Genomic DNA, 20,134 nt, shown 5'->3' on the forward strand with positions numbered 1-20,134 from the left:
TAAGTGGCCACGTGCATTATTTATAGATAACAATAATAACAAGATTTTTTTTTTCTTTTTCGTGCTGGGCCATTTTTTCTAAAGTGATGTTAGAGAGACCATCTTTTTAAACTATAATTGTAAATCACGTGATGTGACAATTAATGGTGAGATTATTTCTTTTAATCATTAAAAATGTAATTCAACCATCAACAACTACATCATTTAGTTTACAAAATTTGGTCAAAAAAGATGGTCTCCCTAGCATTTTGCTTCTCTGTATAACTTTTAGTCATGACTCTATACCAACTTTCATTTCTAGATTTTAAAATTACACCACGCTACTCGTTAGGTTTGGTTTTGAAAAAACGAAAACCGAAAAAAAATTGAACCGTTCACCAAATCAAAACCGCAAGGAAAAAGGAAAAAATAAAAAAAAAATTAAAATTAAAAAAAAAACAAAACAAAAAATACTGAAACATAAAAAATAAAAAAATAAAAAAATTTAATTGAATAAGCCGAATCGAACCGAAATTTCATTTCGATTCGATTCGATTTTTTAGTAGTTCAAAACCGAACCGCACCGAAATACCTTGTAACCATAACAACGTCGTTACACGCTTATGGTAACCCTTAGGGTGCATTTATTGACCGGACTGTCTCGGACTGGACTAGCTTCAGGGACTAAGTTGAATTGGCTTAGACTAGACTAAGCTAGACCAGCTTAGTGAAGCGTTTGGTGCAGTGTCGAACTAAAAAACTGGACTAACAATAAATTATTATTATTATTATTATATTTTAATTTATTTTCTATTAAAAATATCAAAATGAATATATGGAAAAATAAAAGGGCATAGCCCTCTTCTTCTTCACGAATTGCAGGTGCTTTTGCAACTTGGAGAATTATCAAACTTTCAACGACTCAAATGATAGGCAAATAGAACCAAATTTGCAATTTAGAAGATGAACGAGCCTTGTTTAAGATTTCATGAACATTGGTTTCACCCTCACCCTCACCGACAGTTCCACTCAATTAGTTGGATTCTTGTAAGACTACCATAAGCCTTAATGTAAAAGGTACTAATTAACTAGGTAAGATCATATACCTGCAGAAATTAATGAGTTAATAACAAAACAGATCAGAATTTACATAGAACAACTTTGTATTTCATTTCATAAAAGGAAAAATAGCAGATAAATTGAAAACAAATGGGTAGCAGTCAAAACCCAAAAATCAAAACCCAGAAACCAATCAAATATGAGAAATCAATCAAACCCACGAATCGATCAAAAACAAAAATCTATCAAAACCCAGTAATAATTTCACGAATCTTCAAAACAAAACTGAAGAAAAGAAGGCGGCGATGGTCCTGGGAATAGGGGTTGTTCGGTATGGGATACCATACCGAAACTAGTATCCCGAATCCCAAACCGAAATTTTTCGGGACGGGAATTTGAAGACCAATCCCAAACCAAATTTTCGGGAATCCCGAAATATTTTCGGGATTTTGGGACAAATCGGGAATCCCAAATTGAAATATGAAATTATGAATTGTTCTTCAAATATATAATTCAAGAACACATTCATGAACTAGGAATTTCATTTCATTCACACTACCATTTAATTGAACACTGGCATGCTTGACTCTTTTTATCATAGTCAAAATTCAAATTAATTAAACTCTTTTTGCAATCTTTTGAGAGACAAAAGAATCAAGCCTTCTGAAATCATCAGCCATGGCAGCAGCAATAATAAAATCCACATGAATATCAAACAGAACATGAAAAATATGCAAGGTGTAAGGCATTCTAGGTTGCTAAGCATGAATTAAAAACTACTAGCATCAATTATAAAAGAATAATATATATATGTATAAATATATATATATATAATAATTAATATTATATATTTTCGGTTTGGTATGGGATTCCCGAAATATCGAGAAGCCAATCCCGAATCCCATACCGAAATTTTGGGATTGGTTCGGGATAGCATCCCAAAAATTTCGGGAATTTCGGTTTGGGAAATTTTTGGTTTGGGATCGGGATTTTTTCGGTTCGGTTCGGGATTTTCGGGAATTTTTTCCACCCCTACCTGGGATGGTCCGACGAGCTTGTCAAGCAGGATGAGGAGTCGAGCAAAGCGAGGAGTCGAGTGGGACGACACGAGAGAAAAGAAGGGTCTTAACAATCCGATGGTAGTCGGGGGGTCTCGCTAATCAGCAACAACATAGCACCAAGCAAACCCACGTGAAAAAAAAAATAAAAAATTGAGGAAAAAAAAAAAAGCAATCGTCTTTACCTGATGGAAAAGGTTGCAGAAGAATAAGAAACTTGGAGAGGATGGAGCAGTTTTCTTCAAGGATTTGATCGGGAAAAAATTATCGACATGTTAGAAATGGTGGGGGAGACCAAATCGGATGTGGGTATTGGAGACCTTGATGCGTTGTGGGCTGAAGCGTTGGGAACTGAAGCTTGCAAGGGCTTGGCATCCATGGCAGTCATGACGACGCTCGAAGCAAATCGCCGCCACGATGCCCATTTCCTCCACGATCTGCAAATCAAAGCAAATTCCTTTGAGATCTAAAAGAACGTAGCCCAGAACTAGTAGAGAGGCGAAGCGGAGATGAGGAAGAAGATGAAAATGGATGCGGGAGCGGAGAAGAAGAAGCAGGGGCGAAGCGAAAGGGGCTAAGCGAAGATGGTCTTAACGAGTCCCGTGGTTTGTGGAGGGTCTCGCTAAGAACTCCTAGCGAGGCCTCTAATCCACGCGAGTCCCCTTTAGTCCCATTTAACTTAGTCCCAATACAAACCAAACATGGGACTAAGTTATTAAGTAATCCAGTCCAGTCCAGTCCCAGCTAACAAGGCCAAACAAACGCCCCCTTAGTGTATTCCTTTCCTCCTCGTCCTCATCGCTTCAGTTCAATCCTCTCCTAACTTAAGTCTTGTTCCTTTACGCCTCTGACGCTCCACGTCCTCAATCTTCAATCCCTCCTCGACGTCGAGATCCCTCCATCGCAACTACTTCACCGTTGCTCTTCATCACAGCTCCACCGAAACCTACCACCCTTTAACCTAACAGTGTTTGCTGTTGAATAATTTTTTTTTTTTTTTGGACAAGCCATAGGATAATCCAAATTTATCTAAACTATGAAGAGGGAAATAGTTTGAACACAAGACACAGTGAGTTAATTAGGAAGATAATAAATTTCTATATTTGGATCATCATGAAATGAATTTAAGAACAAGGGAAATTGGTTGTTATAGGACAATTACAAATTTTTGTTGCTCAAATAGTAAAATCAACACCATCGACATAAGGCTTGACACGTGAAATGTCTCAAATGGCCATGTATGTATAGTAGAACAACACGATCGATCATATTGATTTTCCTGTTACTTTCAGCAAAAAGGATTTGTAATGTCCTACAACCATTTGCCCAGTCCATTGAAAATGAAAAGAGAACCAAAAACGTAATCCAATATCTAGATAGTATATCATACTTTTGAGATTCGAAATCCTAATTGTATGATGTAATCAGTAACTGTGCACATCAGCCATGCATAATTGAGATCATCTTTGTAAACATGAGCTATTGATCACTTATTTAGCAGATCTATCTTTTCTGGAACTAACTGTAACCGGAGAGGCAGAAAGGCGATTATGTTTATCTGAAACCACCGGGTAATCGAGTTTCTTACTATTGTTTTCATCTTTGTAAGACTTTGAAGGAGATGCTGATCCAAATATCTGCACTGTTAGGCTTCCACCTGCAGAGAAACAAGAAGTAAACATGAATAATGCATATCAAAAACAAACAAGTATACATCAACCTACAAGATGCTTGGGGAGCTGAAGTGCGGGGGAAAGGATAATGCATTGGTCCTTCATGATATAACCCAATGAGCTGGCTTAGTCGCGCATACGTTGTACCTCGGATTGGATTAAAATTACCGTAAGAAGTAAGAAGCTCAAAGTTTTGTCCAAAAGGTTGAAAACTTAAAGTCAAAGACACAAGGGAATAATCAGGTTCCACAAGGATGCCGCATGATCCCCATGGGAACTTATAAAGAACTAAGAAGTATGTCAAAGTTTAAGTTTGAATATTGGTACTGAAGTTTGGTAAACTTCTAACCAATATAACGTCTATGTTCAATCCTATATAACCACTGTTTTTTCTACGGTAAAAGGTGGTTCGAACATCTAGCATGAAACTGGATAAATTTTTGCTGCTGACAGTTTGTTAAATTCAAAGCATTGCGCTTATTGATGGTATACTTGGTACTTTACTAATACTAGGTAATGATAGATAAAAATTGTGAGGTAAAGGTTTTTTTTTAATTCCCTCTAACCAGAGGTAAAGAGTACTTTACCTAGCACCAGAGCAGCGCCAACCCAACCAGTAGCACCCCACCTTTCCCCAAGGAGAAACCATGCAAAAGCAGCACCCCAGACCGGCTCCAAACTATAAATTATTGCTGTTTCTGTTGCTGATACATCACGCATTGCGGCCATCTAGAAAAAATACTTTCCATCAAAACTTTAAGCTAAAAAGATGCGTTTCAAATAAAACAATACTGGAGAGTTTATTTTGTTTCGAAACAGCATAAGTAGTATACTCAACCAGAGGTCCTATAATTTACAAATATTAATTTTGTATACAGGCGATAAGATGACACACTCTCAGATCAGCATTTGCACATACCTCTACCCATAAGCATAGACCAGTCGAAAATACGCCCGAGTACAGTGCAGGTATCCATGGGAACACAACCATCCATTCCCAGAACATCCCCCACGTCCATAACGATGGGTTAAAATCTTGGAGGCCACCCGACCCTACTCCAACGCAGTACCATATTGTTGACATGACAGTAACAACACATACCTAAATGGAATCTTAGAACCTTAGAACTGTCCACACCACCAATGAAGATTAACAAGTAGCATTAATCACGATGTAATTAACATGGACATAACATAAGGGCAACATATACTAACCTCATAACCGAGCAGAGCTAAGAAATTTTCACTTTTTGTGTTTCTTGAAATGTGCTCAGTTCTTAGCATATGGACACCAAAAAACACAGCACTTAAGAAGTTCAACAAATCTCCAACCTGAAAGGCTTTGTTTGTTACAATTTGACTAAGAGCAAGTGAGACAGACTGATCACCAAAATTATAAAACATGATGATGATTCTCTATACATCTAAAAAGGGTAAAAATAACTTACACTGGGGGGAGATCCACTGGATTCCAGCATTGCAACTCCTATGATAGACACAAAAGCTCCAAACCAGGTACGAGCAGGAACTATTGCTCCTAACATACCATCAAGCAAGGGAACTATAACTACCTGTTAAATTCAAAAAGAAAATGCCAAACATTGTACCTTCAGGTACTCCCAGAAAGCAAGAAATTTTCCTTCCCATATATGTATAGAAGGTTAATTAAGGTACTTACAGTGAACATGGACAGAAACGATGCACGACCAGCATCTGAAGTTTGCAATCCCAGTGCCTGCATGAGATACCCAAGACTGACCCAGAAACCCAACTCAACCCCTGCTTTACATGTCTGAGCATCGCCTCGAGCTTGGAACACAAATGGGATGAACGGAATGGCTGACACAGCAAATCGCACAACAGTGAAGGCTGCCGGGTCCATGACGGCTTCCACCTCTTTTACAATCGAGAAATTACTGGCTACAACAAGCGAACAAAATGAGTGAAACATATTTCATTTCCCCTTATACACATCCTTCTAAAGTTTTCTACTTTTGCTCAAAAATTCGAAATTTTACATTGCGTATGATCAAATGAAATATTTTTCCACATTTTCATGGTTTTTATGAACAATCAAACACTAAGCAGAAAATAATTTATGAAAATATTAAAAAGGTTTAAAAAGGAAGAAGCTTTTTACCATAAACGACGGTGATGACGTTGAGCAAGATGATGCTCCTAACTTTCTTGGAAGCGAAAAAGATCCTTCGCCACAGATATCGTTTGCCGAACAAGGACTTGAAGCTCAAGGTCGTTACTCTCCTTTCGTCTTGCGATCGATTTTCACTAGAATTTTTAACCAATGTGGTTGGCTTCGGATTCGGATTCCGACCATCCAATTTCACTGGCTTTCTAAGTCCCTGTTTGGCATTAGGTTTAGAGCTACTACTAGGAGAAGAAGAAGAAGGAGGAGGAGGAGGAGGAGGAGGAGGAGAAGAAGAAGCGGTTAAACGAGGTCGTTTCCGGGGATTTGTGTGGAAGGAAGAGAAAGTTGAGGAGTTAGTAGAAGAAGAGCATTTGATGGCGGTGGTGGCGGTGGTGGCGGTGGTGGCGCCAATCGATGAGTTCCAGGACCACCCGAATGGTGATTGGGCAGCCATGCCTGGGCACTAGAGCACTGGAGCACCGAACCCAGAGCAACTGCGCGATGTGGCTGAGGTTAATTACCAGTTACACCTGAAATTACTGAAACACCCTCGTTGATATTTTGGTCCTATTTTTGGGTCAAGATGGTTGATATTTTGGTCAAGTCTCCGACTGTATCCCCGTTAAAATGTCTAAAAATGTTGTTAGGACGGTTCAGTTCGGTCGCTTTATCTAAAACTTAATATGAGTAATGTTAAGCTGATTAATTTTGTAGATTAAATTAATAAAAATAAGCATATTAATTAATAATTTAATTATTAACAATAACGTTATATGATTTACAAAATATAATTTAAATAAATGGTAACCTGACTTGGTCTTGGTTTGGTGTGGAAATTTATTTGGTTTGGAATTGAGTTGATTGTTTTTTTGGTGAACTTGTAGGATCATTACTTGAGCTCAAGTTTAGAATTCGACTCCCACACAAGTGAATGCAAGTTTTGCACAGGCCAGCTCGGTTGAATGAAATGGAAACTTCCATATGTTCTAAGGTGCAGAAAAGTTGCACCCAGAGTCGGCAGAAATATATGAGAAGTTGAAGGACTTATTGACACAAGTGAAGAGTATAGGTTACATTCCAAATACCAGTTCTGTGTTTCATCCTTCATCTGGACATGGAGGAAAAGGAAGCCGCGGTGAGCACTCACAGTGAAAAGCTTGCCGTTGCATTTAGGGTGGTGAAGAATTTGAGGATATGTGACGACTGGACTGCCATAGTTTTCGTGAGTTTGTCTCCAGAGCTACCAAAAGGGAGATTTTCATGAGAGATAAAATCCGTTTTCATCATTTTCGAAATGGAGATTGTTCGTGCAACAACTTTTGGTGATCGCAAGAAATAGCAGAAGAACCACTGATGAGCTCACAACGGATACCAACTATTGCAGAAGGGTAACTTATTATTGGCTACATAAATAATACTTGCACTAGCTTTTGCGCCATGTACTGACATATCAAAGGACGAAGGACAAAGTATCGATGCCGACAGGCCAACAGAAATCTCATCTTTAGCAAATGCCAAAAAGGTGGATTTCCAGCATGAACTTCTGCATATCCCATTGGTTGATAATGTTTTCAGTTAAGTTCGTTTACAGCACCAAGGACTTTCTGCTCAGAATATGAAACATTCTTAAAAAACGTTACCAGTTGTTCTAATTTGTTCCTGACTCCTTAGCATGCCTAATGGAAGCCTTGAAAAATGGCTTCACTCTCACAACTGATAGATTGCAGAAGCTAAACGCCGCAGTGGGTATTGCCTTACCATTTGCACATCTCTATCATGGTTATTCGTCATCTACAGTTCATTGTGATATAAAGGCAAGCATTGTCCTTCTTGATCAAGATATCGTTGCACATTCTTTTGACTTTGGCTTTCCGATCTAGGGAAAAGCAGCATCTACTAATCAAGACCCTTGTTACGGTTGGACATACCGCATCATGTAACGTTTCTAGCTACTTGATTAATTTACTTTTTCTATTTTTGTTGAAATTTTGTTCATAATATTATCGCGAAGAAGATCAAATTTGGTTGATAAACAAATCAACGTTGTGATTTTTCCTGCTAGTAGTGAAGAGAAATGTGACATGGTGTGCGTCGCATATTGCTGTTACAAAAGTCAAGAAAATAAGAGAAAGATTTCTAGCAAATATAGCAAGGCCTTGAGGTAAAGAGCCAGACTTCTATTTTTTTTGGTATTTTCTTGTTTGTTCTTCCTCTACATATATGAGAGAACTTTCATTTCTGTGAACTAAAAACCATGAATGCAATTGTAGCTTGAGTAATTTAAATATACAATAAAAGCCAACAAAATGATCTGCCAACATTAAAAGTTTTCATCTGATATGAGAGTCTACCTTTTTGGGCAATTCCTTACGAAGAAAGACTTACATGCAACCTCGGGACGTCTCTCTCCTCCTTTATGCTCTCTAAGTACCCCAAGTCCTTTCTCAATATCAACCACACTATAAGCTTCTTAAAATTCGTTCGGGGGATGTTTTGGTCGAGGGATCTCTGTATTGGCAATGTTATGGTACCTGCTAGTGATTCATATTAATTTTTATGTTTTCCAGCATCAACAAGAAAATCACTTATTTCCAACTCTTTAATGACTTATACCATAATCCAGCACAAACAAAACATCTTGCGAAAACTCAAAAAAATGATATTTTTACAAAAAAGGGCTATAACTCGTGGTAAATAAGTTATGAGTAGGGAAAAACCGTAGATGTTGTTGTGTTGTCAAAATAAATATAATAATGCAAAATCTCAAATTCGAAGTTGTCACAAAACCCAACTCGGAAGTTCCCCAAATTACTACTTGAAGAAGTGTAAATCAAAGGGACCAAATGCCCTCATTCAGTCGTATCATTCTTCCAAGAAACATGTCTTTGTCGTTAAACGAAAGGAAATGCCAAAGAAAGCCCTGCATGCACTCTTTTGGTCAATCACCAAGTACAACGTACTTTTCACCTCCCTGCTGAGAGTGGAGATTTTGCGTTTGTGGCTCCTCTGTTTTACTCCTTGTTATTAATGAAATCCAGCTTTACCAAAAAAAAAAAGTACCACTGACTTCCCCAAGGTTTTAATCCACTTGTTTGTTAGTGCATATTATCTTATATTATTATGCTGCTATTGGGCTTTGAGTTTCGAAATTAACTTTCACGGCACAAGTATATTTTTATTATGATGTCTTGTGTCAGTAATATAACATTCGATGAAGAAAAACTTATACATGATATATTATTAATATGAAACGTCCTGATAACAATGTATTTTGTAGCATATACATCATTCTCAAGTGTTTCTTAATCTTACCCAAAACTTCTTTTAGAGACTCGGAAAGATCACAAATTCAATGTAGATTATATTGTATCTTTAATAAATTTACTGAGAATTGAAGAAAATTTTGTATGATATCAATCCTTGAAACGGATTATCTCTAACGATATCATCCACAACTTCAATCGACCATCACCAAGTTTAATGATGGTGAATGCGACCTCCATTGATAGCATATATGATGAAGTAAAATTTTTTGGTTGTTGATTTTGTGATAAACTTGGCCTTTCAACCAACTTGTCTGCCAGTGCGGTGTCTCGGACCTTTATTATTGATTGACACATGTTCATAAAATTAACTTTCCTTATATTTGTTGTCATAAACTTAATATGTGTCAATCAACGATAAAGACTACAAAAAGACTACATGCAAAATGAGTGTCAAAGATTTGAGTTCGAAAATATTTGGGGTGGGTGAAAGCAATAAACGGGTTTTATGGGAGTTGAAAAAGAGAGAGATGAGGTGGTTGCATTTCGATCAGACCCTCTTTAACATCTCATAGCACATTTATGAACGATTCCAAGCAAACATTCATTTCATGGGGAAATGCCCACTCTAAATAACTAATTTTCCCAAACAAATTATTAACCTCTAATTAATCGACATCTTTATTATTAGGTGACGACCAGACCAGAATCTTTTGATTTTTGAACTCTAATTAATTAAGTAATCAAAAACTACTTGATTAGATATACTTGCTGAAATAAATAGCTTTTTCTGTTCTCTGGCCAATTTTGGGTTTGCGGGCTCTTAGTTTTCTACACAAACTCAATTCCAAGGAAGTTTCCATGGCTTTGTTTAATTGTGGATCTAACCTTGAGAACTTGAACTTTGTTTTGTCCACAGGTGACATTGAAAACATTGAGGGAACAACTAATACTCCATTATGTAAAGCTTAAGTTAAAAGATGCATCTAAAGTACCACCAGTGTGGCTGCCCTTAAATTCAAATCTAACAAGTGCGCCCCTACTAAACAAGGCAACAAGAGTTGTCCTAAAACTCTAGGTCTGACCTCCTCGAGTTCTTGAGATCGGGGAGGGGCACCCTTCCACTTGCTATTCAGGTTCACTTCTAGGTGACGTGGCTCTTTCTTGACATCATCACGCCCATATCCGCTTAGAAAAAAAAAAGGAAATAGAAGCTGCCTTACTCTCATCTTTTTGTCGAAATATCTATGAGCTGCGAAAACCTAAGATCAACTCCATCCACCGGAGCAAGGATTTTAGCCATACCCCTCCCAATTGCAGTAGTAGGAGTAGCTACTTGTTTCATGGCTTTAATTTGAGCTCTTCAGATCTTGAATCTCCATATTGACCCAATGTCGAGAGAATTGGCTTACCTTGCCTCCACTGTTGTAGTTACTGTCGCAGACGGACACGGCGCTCTTTAAGCACAACAAAATAAAAATCATATTCAAAGTAAAAGTAAAAAAAGAGAGAGGTGGCCTGGTAGGCAAAAGCTCTATTCCCCTTTTTTTATGTAAAGAAAAAGCACCAACGCCAATAACGAGGGTTAAGCTTAAATACAAATATATAGTTGAAACATTTATTATTGTGTGGATTATAGTTCTAGGACAACTCTTGCATTAGATAAAACAAACGTGAGGTCAAATGAGATCAAAATGTAAAGAGTTTTATGTCGATAGAAGCTATTCTCACCTCAAAACTAATTAGCGTGTAATGCTTTTTAGAAAAGAAAAAAAAAGTGACCTAAGTTACGTTGCCCATATATGTATGCTTTTTAACTTTTCAGTCATATACAACTTTAACTTCACATCTTCGCACAAATAACGTGGTCGGAGTTCCTCTTTGCAAGTTTCTTCACATCTTCGCACAAATAACGTGGTCGGAGTTCCTCTTTGCAAGTTTCTTTCCAAGGAATGGGTGGTGGCTTTTGGAAGTGTGAAAAATGGGGGAGTGCCCCGATGACTGTTCCAGGCAAAAAAACCTTTAGCACCATTAATACATGTTGGGGGAATAGCACCCTAAATACTGAGGAAGCGTGTTGGCCTATAAAGACAGGCATCCTCTTTGAGGGCAAAAATAAAAAAAATGATGCATTTAAGTCAAATGCAGATCTAGGAACAATCAATCAAAAATTGTCCAATTCCCAGCCCATATTTATTTCGAAGGACTTACAACCACATGAGCCATGCCCCCACTTGCCCACGTGGCTCATTGTTAGACGTTCATGTTTTGCCCTAGCAGGTTGAATGCTAGATGTCCTTTAGACCAGCGGTCATGGTCGTGCTTTGAATCAGTGCTGGGTGATTAGGTCTAAATATATTGCAAACCCTGTGTAACATGCATAATCATGGAGAAGAAGCACTAAGATAAATAGAGAAGCTCTTGCCCTTGTTCTTTGGCAATGGGTGAAATTCCTCTAATTGGAACTTCGGATTCGACTAACGATAGAACTATACACGATATATACTATTTTCATTTTATGTCTTTCTACGCACATTTCAATTCATTTCTAATCTTTAACTTGAATACGTCAAAGAAGAATTAAAAGACAGAAATACACAAATGTGGCAATCATTTCCCCATTTAGTTTACAGTTTAGAAGTTCATGGGTTTAGTATTTTTTGCATAAAAAACAAGAAGCCCTAAATTCAACACTATAGACTTTATCCAAAGGGCATTCACATTCTAGCTAAGATTTGACTCTATAGCTATACATTCTGTGCTGCAACATTGTGAATTATGTCTAGGGTTATGGGAAGCTCTGAACCACGACACGAACAAAATTAAAGAGGAAAAAAAAAATATAATAACTAGGGACAGCAATGAATTGAAGCTCTCTCACAAATTAAAAGAATTTCTAAATATACAGAAGGTAGAGAGAGAAAGGGTAAGTAAGAACAATTTTATGAGTCACTGCAAAAAGAAAACAAGAGCATTATTAACGCTAGCCTTTCCAATTTTTGTTTTCCTTCCTCTTACTATTCTCAGCATTTGCTTCTCTGCCCATAACCCCTAATCATCAAACCCTACCGGAAAAGGCTAAAGCCATGCTCTCATTCTTTCTACCTCAGAAACAACAAAAATTAAAGGGAAAAAAAAAAAAAAAAAAACTGATGACATAAAGATGTTACACAGTTTCAGTTGATGAAAAATCTAGCTAGCTACCTATAGCTAAGCTAGCGGTAGTACGTACTGGAATACACAAGAGGAGGAGCAGCAACGGCAGCGGCAGCGGCCGCCCAGCGACAAAGTAAACCCTAACCACACAACCACTAATATCGAAATAAAAAACGTAATTGATTTCGATATTAATTAGTTGTGAAGAGGGTTTGGACCTGTATGAACTATTCTCTTGTCTTCTCCGTATAGCTTGTCCGGATCACCGTTGGTCGCCGGAAGATGATGAACATGGTGAGATGGACTATTCGAAGGTGCATAAAACGATACCTTGCCCAGAAATCGTGCTTTCCGCGGCGGCGAACTCATTATCCGGCCGGTCCACCCATCGTCGTGAATAGTACTAGTAGTAGTAGTACTGGCAAAAACCACCAAATTACTCGTTTGAGCAAAAATTAAAACGAGCCAGAAGACGAAAGTCGCAATGCTTCTAGCTTCTCCACGACCATTTCTGCTTCCTCTTCTTGTTCCAGCTTCTCTGGCAGCTCTCATTGCACCAACTAAAAATGTTGTAAAAAATGCCAAAGACTAACAAAACTTAAAAAACAAAAAATGCAGTGCAAGTAGAAGTACTACTTCTGGGAAAAGTAGCTTTTTTTGGCAGTGACTTTCAGTGAAGGAGAAGAGGGAAACAGAAAAAAGCTTAAAACCTTTTGGTGCTTGTTGGATTTTCCTTGTCTTGTGGGTCTAAAGGCACATGAGCTTGACCCTTGATTCCTGGAACCTTCTTATATTTTCTTATTTCATCATCTCTTCTGAGACTGAGAGACTTGGGAGTCTGCACCTTTTACTCACCCCACCACCGCTCACCTCCGCTTTGATTTGATTTTTTTTTTCTTTGCTTTGCTTTTTGGTATCTGTTTGGTTTTTTGTGTGTTTTAATGTTTTTTTTATATATAATATACATATTTATAATGTTTCTCATATATGCTGCTGACTTGGACTTGGAGACGGTGTAGGACTGTCCTGTATTAATAGCCGTTGTCCCTGGAACATTTTCAAACCTAATCTAGCAATGTGGAAAAAAAAAATGGAGCCTTGTAATAAACCAACTAGCTCATCTTATGCTATGTTTACTAATGAGGAAATAAAATGTTGGACCTCAATTACCAGTCTTTGTGTTTATGAATTATACAGGAATGAAAGTAAAAATGGAGCTTATACAATATCAGAAATCGGATTCAATTTCTAATTTTGGGGGAACTCGATTCTTGATCGGCTAGGAAGTGGCATTCTAATTTTTGAATAAACAACACATTAGAAATTCATTTTTTATCCACTTTATCCTTGTATTATTCCTAAACTTCCAAACTTGCCTAAAATAGAAAGAACATTTTAGTAAGGCTTTTTAGCCAAAATGGTCTCTAAGATTTGCATAACTCCTCATTTTGGTCTCTGATATTTAAAATCAATAGAAGTGGTCCCTAAGATTATTCACCATAAATCATTTTGGTCATTCCAATGCAAAATTATGTTAAATAAGAATCAAAATGACAAATACACCCTCGATTTAATAAACAATAGGCCATAATGATTTGACAAAAATTAAGGCTATTTTGGTCATTTTATTCTTATTTGATGGAGATTTTTCAATGAATGACCAATAAACAACTTATATACAATCAATATTATTCTTACTCCAAATTGATTGAGAGAAATCAATTTGGAGTAAGAATAATATTGATTGTATATAACTTGTTTTTAACCATTTTGGCTAAAAAACCTTTTAGTAATCAAAGTAGTTTCAAAATTGATTGAGAGAAATCAATAAACAACTTATATACAATCAATATTATTCTTACTCCAAATTGAGATAGATTAGTAAACAACTTTAATGTGAATTCCAATTCTGATTCCTCATTAATTCAATTATTATCATGGATTACGAACAAGGAAACATGTTATTAATATAGTAGTACTTCTTTCTGTAATGTTCAACAATATCTCAAGTTCAAATCTCACATTACAATTAATAAGAAAATAGTAAAACTCGGTCGTTGTACCGTCTCATGGTTTATCAATTGATTGTGACGCAAATATTTTTTTCTTTCTTTTTAATTAGTACGTAGCTAGGGCTGTACTAATTTCTCTGAATCTCTATCTCTAATTACATGATTTTACAATTCTCTTATTATGCTTCAACTCTTTGCCCTTCATGACAAGTTGTATGCGTTTGTCTTTATCATAGCCATCATTTGAGAATTGAGATCTCTCCGGAACCAACCGGCGAGGAGATTTGGATCACTTATTTCAAATTTTACAATCCTTATTAGTCTATTTCACTGATCCACCTCATACAAACTAAGGATCTGTATCACTATTTTCTCTCTTCAACGATCCAAATTTCCAGATCTTTAGACTCCAAACACAGAGATCCAAAGAGGATATCGACTCTTCATTTGAAACCGTGTGATGATATTTAAATGTAAATACAAATTTGGGTAGGCAGAGAAATGTTGACCAGCACAGCTAACCCGAAAATCACCAATTTAAGAATGACAGCTAAACTTAGCTGCGAAAGACAAGTCCACCTCCATGAATCCATGATCATATCTTACAGATAATAGGATATTAATTTCAAAGAAATGGAGTCAACAAAAAAAAATGTAAAACGTCTTGAATCTTGATCTGATTGTTAATTTTTACTTAATTTACTAATAATGATTATTTAGTTAATTAATACACACAAAATTATACAGATGCAAGAGGAACACAATCATGCAACTGTGGGCTCACCGTGAACATGGCTAGGTAGCCCAATATCAGAACGAGCCAATGCTTAGCGGGCCTAGGGCCTGGATTCTGTATCTGGGCCGTCGAATGCAGACGTTGCATTGAGGGGACCTTTTTTTCCCGAGTCAGGTTGTGGGGCTCACAATCTCTCTCTCTCTCTCTCTCTCTCTCTCTCTCTCTGCTATGTTCCGTCTGAGGAGTGAGGCCCACTATTTGGACGTGGAGTAAACTCTCTATCTATATAAGATTTATTAGTTATCATTTGAAAATTAAAAACAGATTGTTTGAGAATCACAAATTTTTTATTTTCTGAAAACAGATATTTGTTTGAGAATTATACTAGTTGAGAGGGATGTTATCCTTCCACCACGGTGGGATTGAACCCTATCAACTCCTAATTTAACATTTAATATAACAAATTTATTGTTTGGCCAGAAAAAAAATTGTGACAATTTTAAAATTAAGAAGCGAAACAAATTATCAATTAAAGTTTTAATTTGAAAAGAAAATGGAGTAAGAAATTGCTCGTACAAGTTTTGAATGCGATTCTCGTCAAACACAAATTTAATACAGATTATTATGGTTAGCCTATTTTGAGGTCTAACTCATTTTCTCATCCTTTTGTATAGATAATATCAATGTATCAAAAAACTTAAATTTAAATCTTATGAATAACAACATCGAACTAATTGGACATGGATCCTCTTCGGATCCATGCAGCCTAATCCTAGGGATCCATCAATCCGAAGAGAATCTCTAGGATTAGGATGCATGGATCCGGAGAGGATCTATATCTGAACTAATTTATTCCTACACTCTTGACTTAGTATATATTTTTGTATTAAGAAAATACAATAACAAAGTTGAGAGAAGAGACGAGCAAAACACTGCAAAAATAACTTGCCGCCCTTGGCTTTCTTATTGCTTAAAAGAAATTAGAATTTTGGTACATTTTAATGGTTTTTTTAACAAAAATGATTCATGAGATTGATATAACTTCTCACTTTGGTATATGAGATTTAAAATCAATACAAGTCGTCTCTGAGATTGTCCACCTCAATCATTATGGTTATTCCGTGAAAAATCTCCGTTAAGTTGAGGGAATTTTGTTTAAAGAATGACCAAAATGAGTGATAATAAACAATTCAAGACCACTCGTATCGATTTTAAATCTCAAATATCAAAATTATGAGTTATGACAATCTCAAAAATTATCTTGACTAAAACACCATTTTTAATCAAAGAAATTAGAATTTTAGTTTGGAAGGAAAGAACCTTTTGATAGGAATTGGGGAATATGCGCAGCCAAATTAGAATTTAGAATTTAGGAGGGGAGATGCGCATCTTCTTCCCCTGTCTCCTTCCTCCAAGTTCCAACTCAACTCCCCTTCCTCTTTTCCCTTTTATATTTAAATCCCTTCATTTCGCTTTATTTACACCCAACCCCCCTCATCTTCTGTCTCAGCTCCACCAATTCGACCCAGGTTCTCTCGCTCTCTCGTTCTCTGTTTCGGTAGTACAATTTTCTGTGATGTTTTTAATGTGACCGTTGGTGGCTTGCTTGCTTTGTAATTAATGACTTGACACACTGAATTTCTTTCTGCTTCCGGGCTGCCCAGTTATGTTGGATTTGTGATGACATCATTGCACCTATAACCACATTTGCTCAAACTTGATTAAAGTGAATGGTTGTATGAGTATTTAAGTTGAGCGGATGAGAGACTCATTATCACCTCGTGCTGAGGTCACATTAAGCATGCGCCGAGTTCCTGATTTAGTAGGGCATACCCACCCTCTGATAGGTGCGTAGCAAACCACAATTGCTGCTCGGATTTAAAAATTCCTGCTTGATTGAATTGATCCAACTTTCTTGCATGTGGCACTACTACAAGTAAATTCTGGGCCGGACGGTTACCTGAACTTGTGGGTGATTTCGGTTTTTTAGTATTTTTGGACCGGACTTAAGCGTACATTCAGGTTTCTGCCTGGTTCGGTTTGATTTATTGCAGATTGTAGCAGTACAACTTAGAAACATGCACCAGGATAGCTTGTCAGGGTCTAGTTTACATGTTTAGATTAATTTGCAGGGTAAAAGAAAAACTTCACGTTGTCTTCCTTGAACCTTGAACAGTAGTTAAAGCGTATCGCCGCAAACCCTCTCTTAAACTACTACATGCTACATGAACCTTTAGCTGTGAATCAAGTGTTTGCACAAGGTGATCTCACGCCATCGACAGTTCGAGTTAAAGAACAAAACCAAAATAAATAAATAAATCATGTACAAGACTGAATGAGCCCTCTATGAACAGCATAGGGATCAAAACCAGATAAAAATCTTTTACCTTTGGAATCAAAAGATTCGTGATTTTCTTTTTAATGCACGTTTGATTTGTAGCTTCAGTGATTGCTCAACATTATGATTTTTTCTGCTCTTAATTTGTGGAAATACTGCTGCTGTTTTGTAGTGGTGCTCTTTTGAGCAGTATATTGGCTCGCAGTCTGCACGCTTCCTCCGACATTTGCCAGCAAGTGATTGCTGGCAAAAGGTATTCCAGAAAAAAATATGAGTCCCCAAAGTACATTGAACCGGAGTAGAGCCCTAGAGGGCATGCATGGGGTGCATGTGGTGCCCTGCTCACGGTTTGAATCAGAAGAGACTACTGAAACTGGGGACCTTTCTCACTCAACTTGTGGAAGCTCAGCTATCGGAGGAAATCAGCAGCTTTTTATGCAGTGAGTGAGAAATTTAATTAATGAGACTTGTTTATCAACGTACGCTAATAATATTTTGGATTATGTATAGTTATCATCAACGATACAAGACTAAGCGATAAGTAATATTTGTTTAAGATAATTGTGATGAATTTCCGCAGTCTTGAAGTCGTGCTACATTCAGTTATATATAGAAGAGAAATTCCACCACAATTAACTTTGTCTACTTGTTCTCCAGGCGAGTGTGGCAGCAAACACCGCCTTGTTTGAAGCCCATCCAGGGCTGCTGCATTCAAGGTATTTTAGATATAAAAGCATTTGTTTTCATCTTCATCTGATTTGCAATCCGATTTCTTGCATGACAAACACATATCTGCTTACGTATTTTCCCATTTTATTAGGTGATCAGAGTGTTGCAGAAACCGTCGTGAATGTGCTCACTTCACTTCCTTTCATAGTTCTTGGAATCCACTCCCCAAGGTAATACTTTTTTGTAAGTCAGTTGATAGACACAGACATATTCTTACTGATACATCAGGTCTAATTGAATTTATCCTCCTCCGGGAAACAGGAAGAATCTAAGTACCAAGCTATATGCTAATTCATTAATTGGAGTTGGAGTCGCCTCAAGTTTATATCATTCTTCGAGAGGAAAACTAAGGAAGTATTTAAGATGGGCCGACTATACAATGATAGCCACAACAACAGTAGTAAGTCAGATAAAAACTCCCCAAAATAAGCGTTGGTTGTTTATCCAAAGAAGCGCTACGATTAATTTGTATATGCTTAGACTCATCTTTGGCATGTTTACATGGATTATGCCTCGCCAGTGTGTCATTAATTGTACGAATTATTAGTTGTATCTCTAAAGTTGCTCAGTTGCTCGCTTAGGCATGTAATCGAAATGGATCAACTCATATTTTTGCAGTGCCTGTCAAGAGCCCTCAGAAATGAAAACCCAAAATTGCTGATGGCAGCTTCTGCATTATGTTTACCCTTCCAGCCTCTGATGGTTTCAGCTGTTCATACTGGAATGATGGAGGTAACTTTTAAGATTTAACCACCGTTCGTTATCAATTTCATGACTCTCGTCTAGTGTCACCCTTGTCGGAAATGCTGTGTGCTCAGCGAGTAATAGGTAAAACCAGCCGATCACGACATTTAGGATTTGGAAAAACTGCTGTTTTAATGCAATAAAAAAACTAGTGTCTACAACATTGCATTGTGCACTGAAGCTTGACAAATCAGGAAACCTGATATATGGAAGTAGGCATAGGTAAAGTGAAAAGTTTACGTAAGCTCCTCGATCGTTCTGCTAAAATTGTTTCCGGTTTCCTCATCACCCGTTATTTGTTATTTTCCAGGTAGCATTCGCCAAGAGAGCATTAAAAGATCCTGAGCTAAGAATGGCACACACTGTACATAAGATGTCGTCACTACTGGGAGGCGTGCTGTTCTTTGCCGACGACGTGTTTCCTCAGACTCCGTTCCTTCATGCTGCGTGGCACCTTGCTGCAGCCATCGGTGTTGGCACCTGCAATAAGCTTCTGGAGTAGCTATCATTCAAACAGATAGAAGACCTGGCTAGTAGGCTAGCTACAAATTTGTCGATCCAACCTTATCATTTTTCGGAATATTTTTCGGAATGCGGCCGGAATTATTATTTAGTTGATATCTAGGTAAAATCATATGGGAACGAGGGTTGTCTGAGAAAGTCCGAACAACTTGATAAATGGTTCAGCCCACATATTTATGTAATTATATTAACTAATAATTTTAAAATTGCCATGCAAATAGGATTCCCACTTGCCAAACCTACGTATGACCTTTTTGGGTCCATCTCTAGGGTTTCATTGGTCACTTCCAACCGTTAAAACTGGACCGGACTAAGTAAAAATAAAAAATAAAAAAAAAAATAATGCAAAATAACTTAAAAATTTTGAGTTTTGACGGTAAGAACAAAATAAAAGGTAAAGTGAATAGTATCAAAATTAATTTTTTAGTGTAAAAATGTGATTTTTCGTTAAAATGAACAGCACCGGAAGCTTTTCGTTAAAGTTCCCTGAAAACAAAGCTATAAAACATCGCATTTGGTTTGAACCGGTTCGGTAATTTGCCATTGACAAGTCGAACTGAACCGGTAATATGATATTACCCGATGTGGGAAGTGAGGCTAGAACAAAGAAACATGATCAAGCACTTCCATGGAACATTGAACATGGAGAAATATGAAGAATGTGGAACTTGGAGACCAAAGGCAAGAGTGGCTATAAAAAGCCAATTAGCCAACCAAAC

At 37.2% G+C, this 20,134-nt stretch overlaps 2 protein-coding genes across 3 annotated transcripts; one reads left to right on the plus strand and one right to left on the minus strand.

The window, feature by feature from the left end:
* Window positions 1–3,451: 3,451 nt before the first annotated feature.
* Window positions 3,452–6,474, minus strand: LOC137732185 (uncharacterized). Its single transcript, XM_068471483.1, has 7 exons — window positions 5,910–6,474; window positions 5,448–5,689; window positions 5,218–5,340; window positions 4,985–5,101; window positions 4,689–4,871; window positions 4,357–4,498; window positions 3,452–3,753 (listed from the first exon to the last, which is right to left on the minus strand). The coding sequence occupies exons 1-7, from the start codon at window positions 6,367–6,369 to the stop codon at window positions 3,587–3,589; spliced, it is 1,434 nt and encodes a 477-aa protein (XP_068327584.1). The 5' UTR covers window positions 6,370–6,474; the 3' UTR covers window positions 3,452–3,586.
* A 10,044-nt stretch (window positions 6,475–16,518) lies between these two features.
* LOC137732998 (uncharacterized) lies at window positions 16,519–19,648 on the plus strand. Of its 2 annotated transcripts, XM_068472225.1 has the most exons (7): window positions 16,519–16,611; window positions 17,593–17,860; window positions 18,078–18,136; window positions 18,241–18,319; window positions 18,411–18,549; window positions 18,768–18,881; window positions 19,204–19,648. In XM_068472225.1, the coding sequence occupies exons 2-7, from the start codon at window positions 17,691–17,693 to the stop codon at window positions 19,393–19,395; spliced, it is 753 nt and encodes a 250-aa protein (XP_068328326.1). In that variant the 5' UTR covers window positions 16,519–16,611; window positions 17,593–17,690; the 3' UTR covers window positions 19,396–19,648. The 2 variants fall into 2 exon arrangements, with proteins under 2 accessions (XP_068328326.1, XP_068328327.1); XM_068472226.1 differs by lacking the exon at window positions 16,519–16,611 and having other exon boundaries at window positions 17,533–17,860.
* Window positions 19,649–20,134: the final 486 nt, after the last annotated feature.

The sequence above is a fragment of the Pyrus communis genome, chromosome 4, assembly GCF_963583255.1.
Source record: "Pyrus communis chromosome 4, drPyrComm1.1, whole genome shotgun sequence".
In the NCBI taxonomy this organism is placed as follows: Eukaryota; Viridiplantae; Streptophyta; class Magnoliopsida; order Rosales; family Rosaceae; genus Pyrus; species Pyrus communis.

Coding starts and splice junctions, on each gene's coding strand:
- LOC137732185 (XM_068471483.1), bottom strand. CDS start 6,369: ATGGCTGCCCAATCACCATTCGGGTGGTCCTGGAACTCATCGATTGGC. Junction 5,341..5,447: donor CGTTTCTGTCCATGTTCACT/GTAAGTACCTTA, acceptor TGAATTTAACAG/GTAGTTATAGTTCCCTTGCT. Junction 4,872..4,984: donor TAGCTCTGCTCGGTTATGAG/GTTAGTATATGT, acceptor GATTCCATTTAG/GTATGTGTTGTTACTGTCAT.
- LOC137732998 (XM_068472225.1), top strand. CDS start 17,691: ATGAGTCCCCAAAGTACATTGAACCGGAGTAGAGCCCTAGAGGGCATG. Junction 18,320..18,410: donor CTTGGAATCCACTCCCCAAG/GTAATACTTTTT, acceptor TCCGGGAAACAG/GAAGAATCTAAGTACCAAGC. Junction 18,550..18,767: donor TGATAGCCACAACAACAGTA/GTAAGTCAGATA, acceptor ATATTTTTGCAG/TGCCTGTCAAGAGCCCTCAG.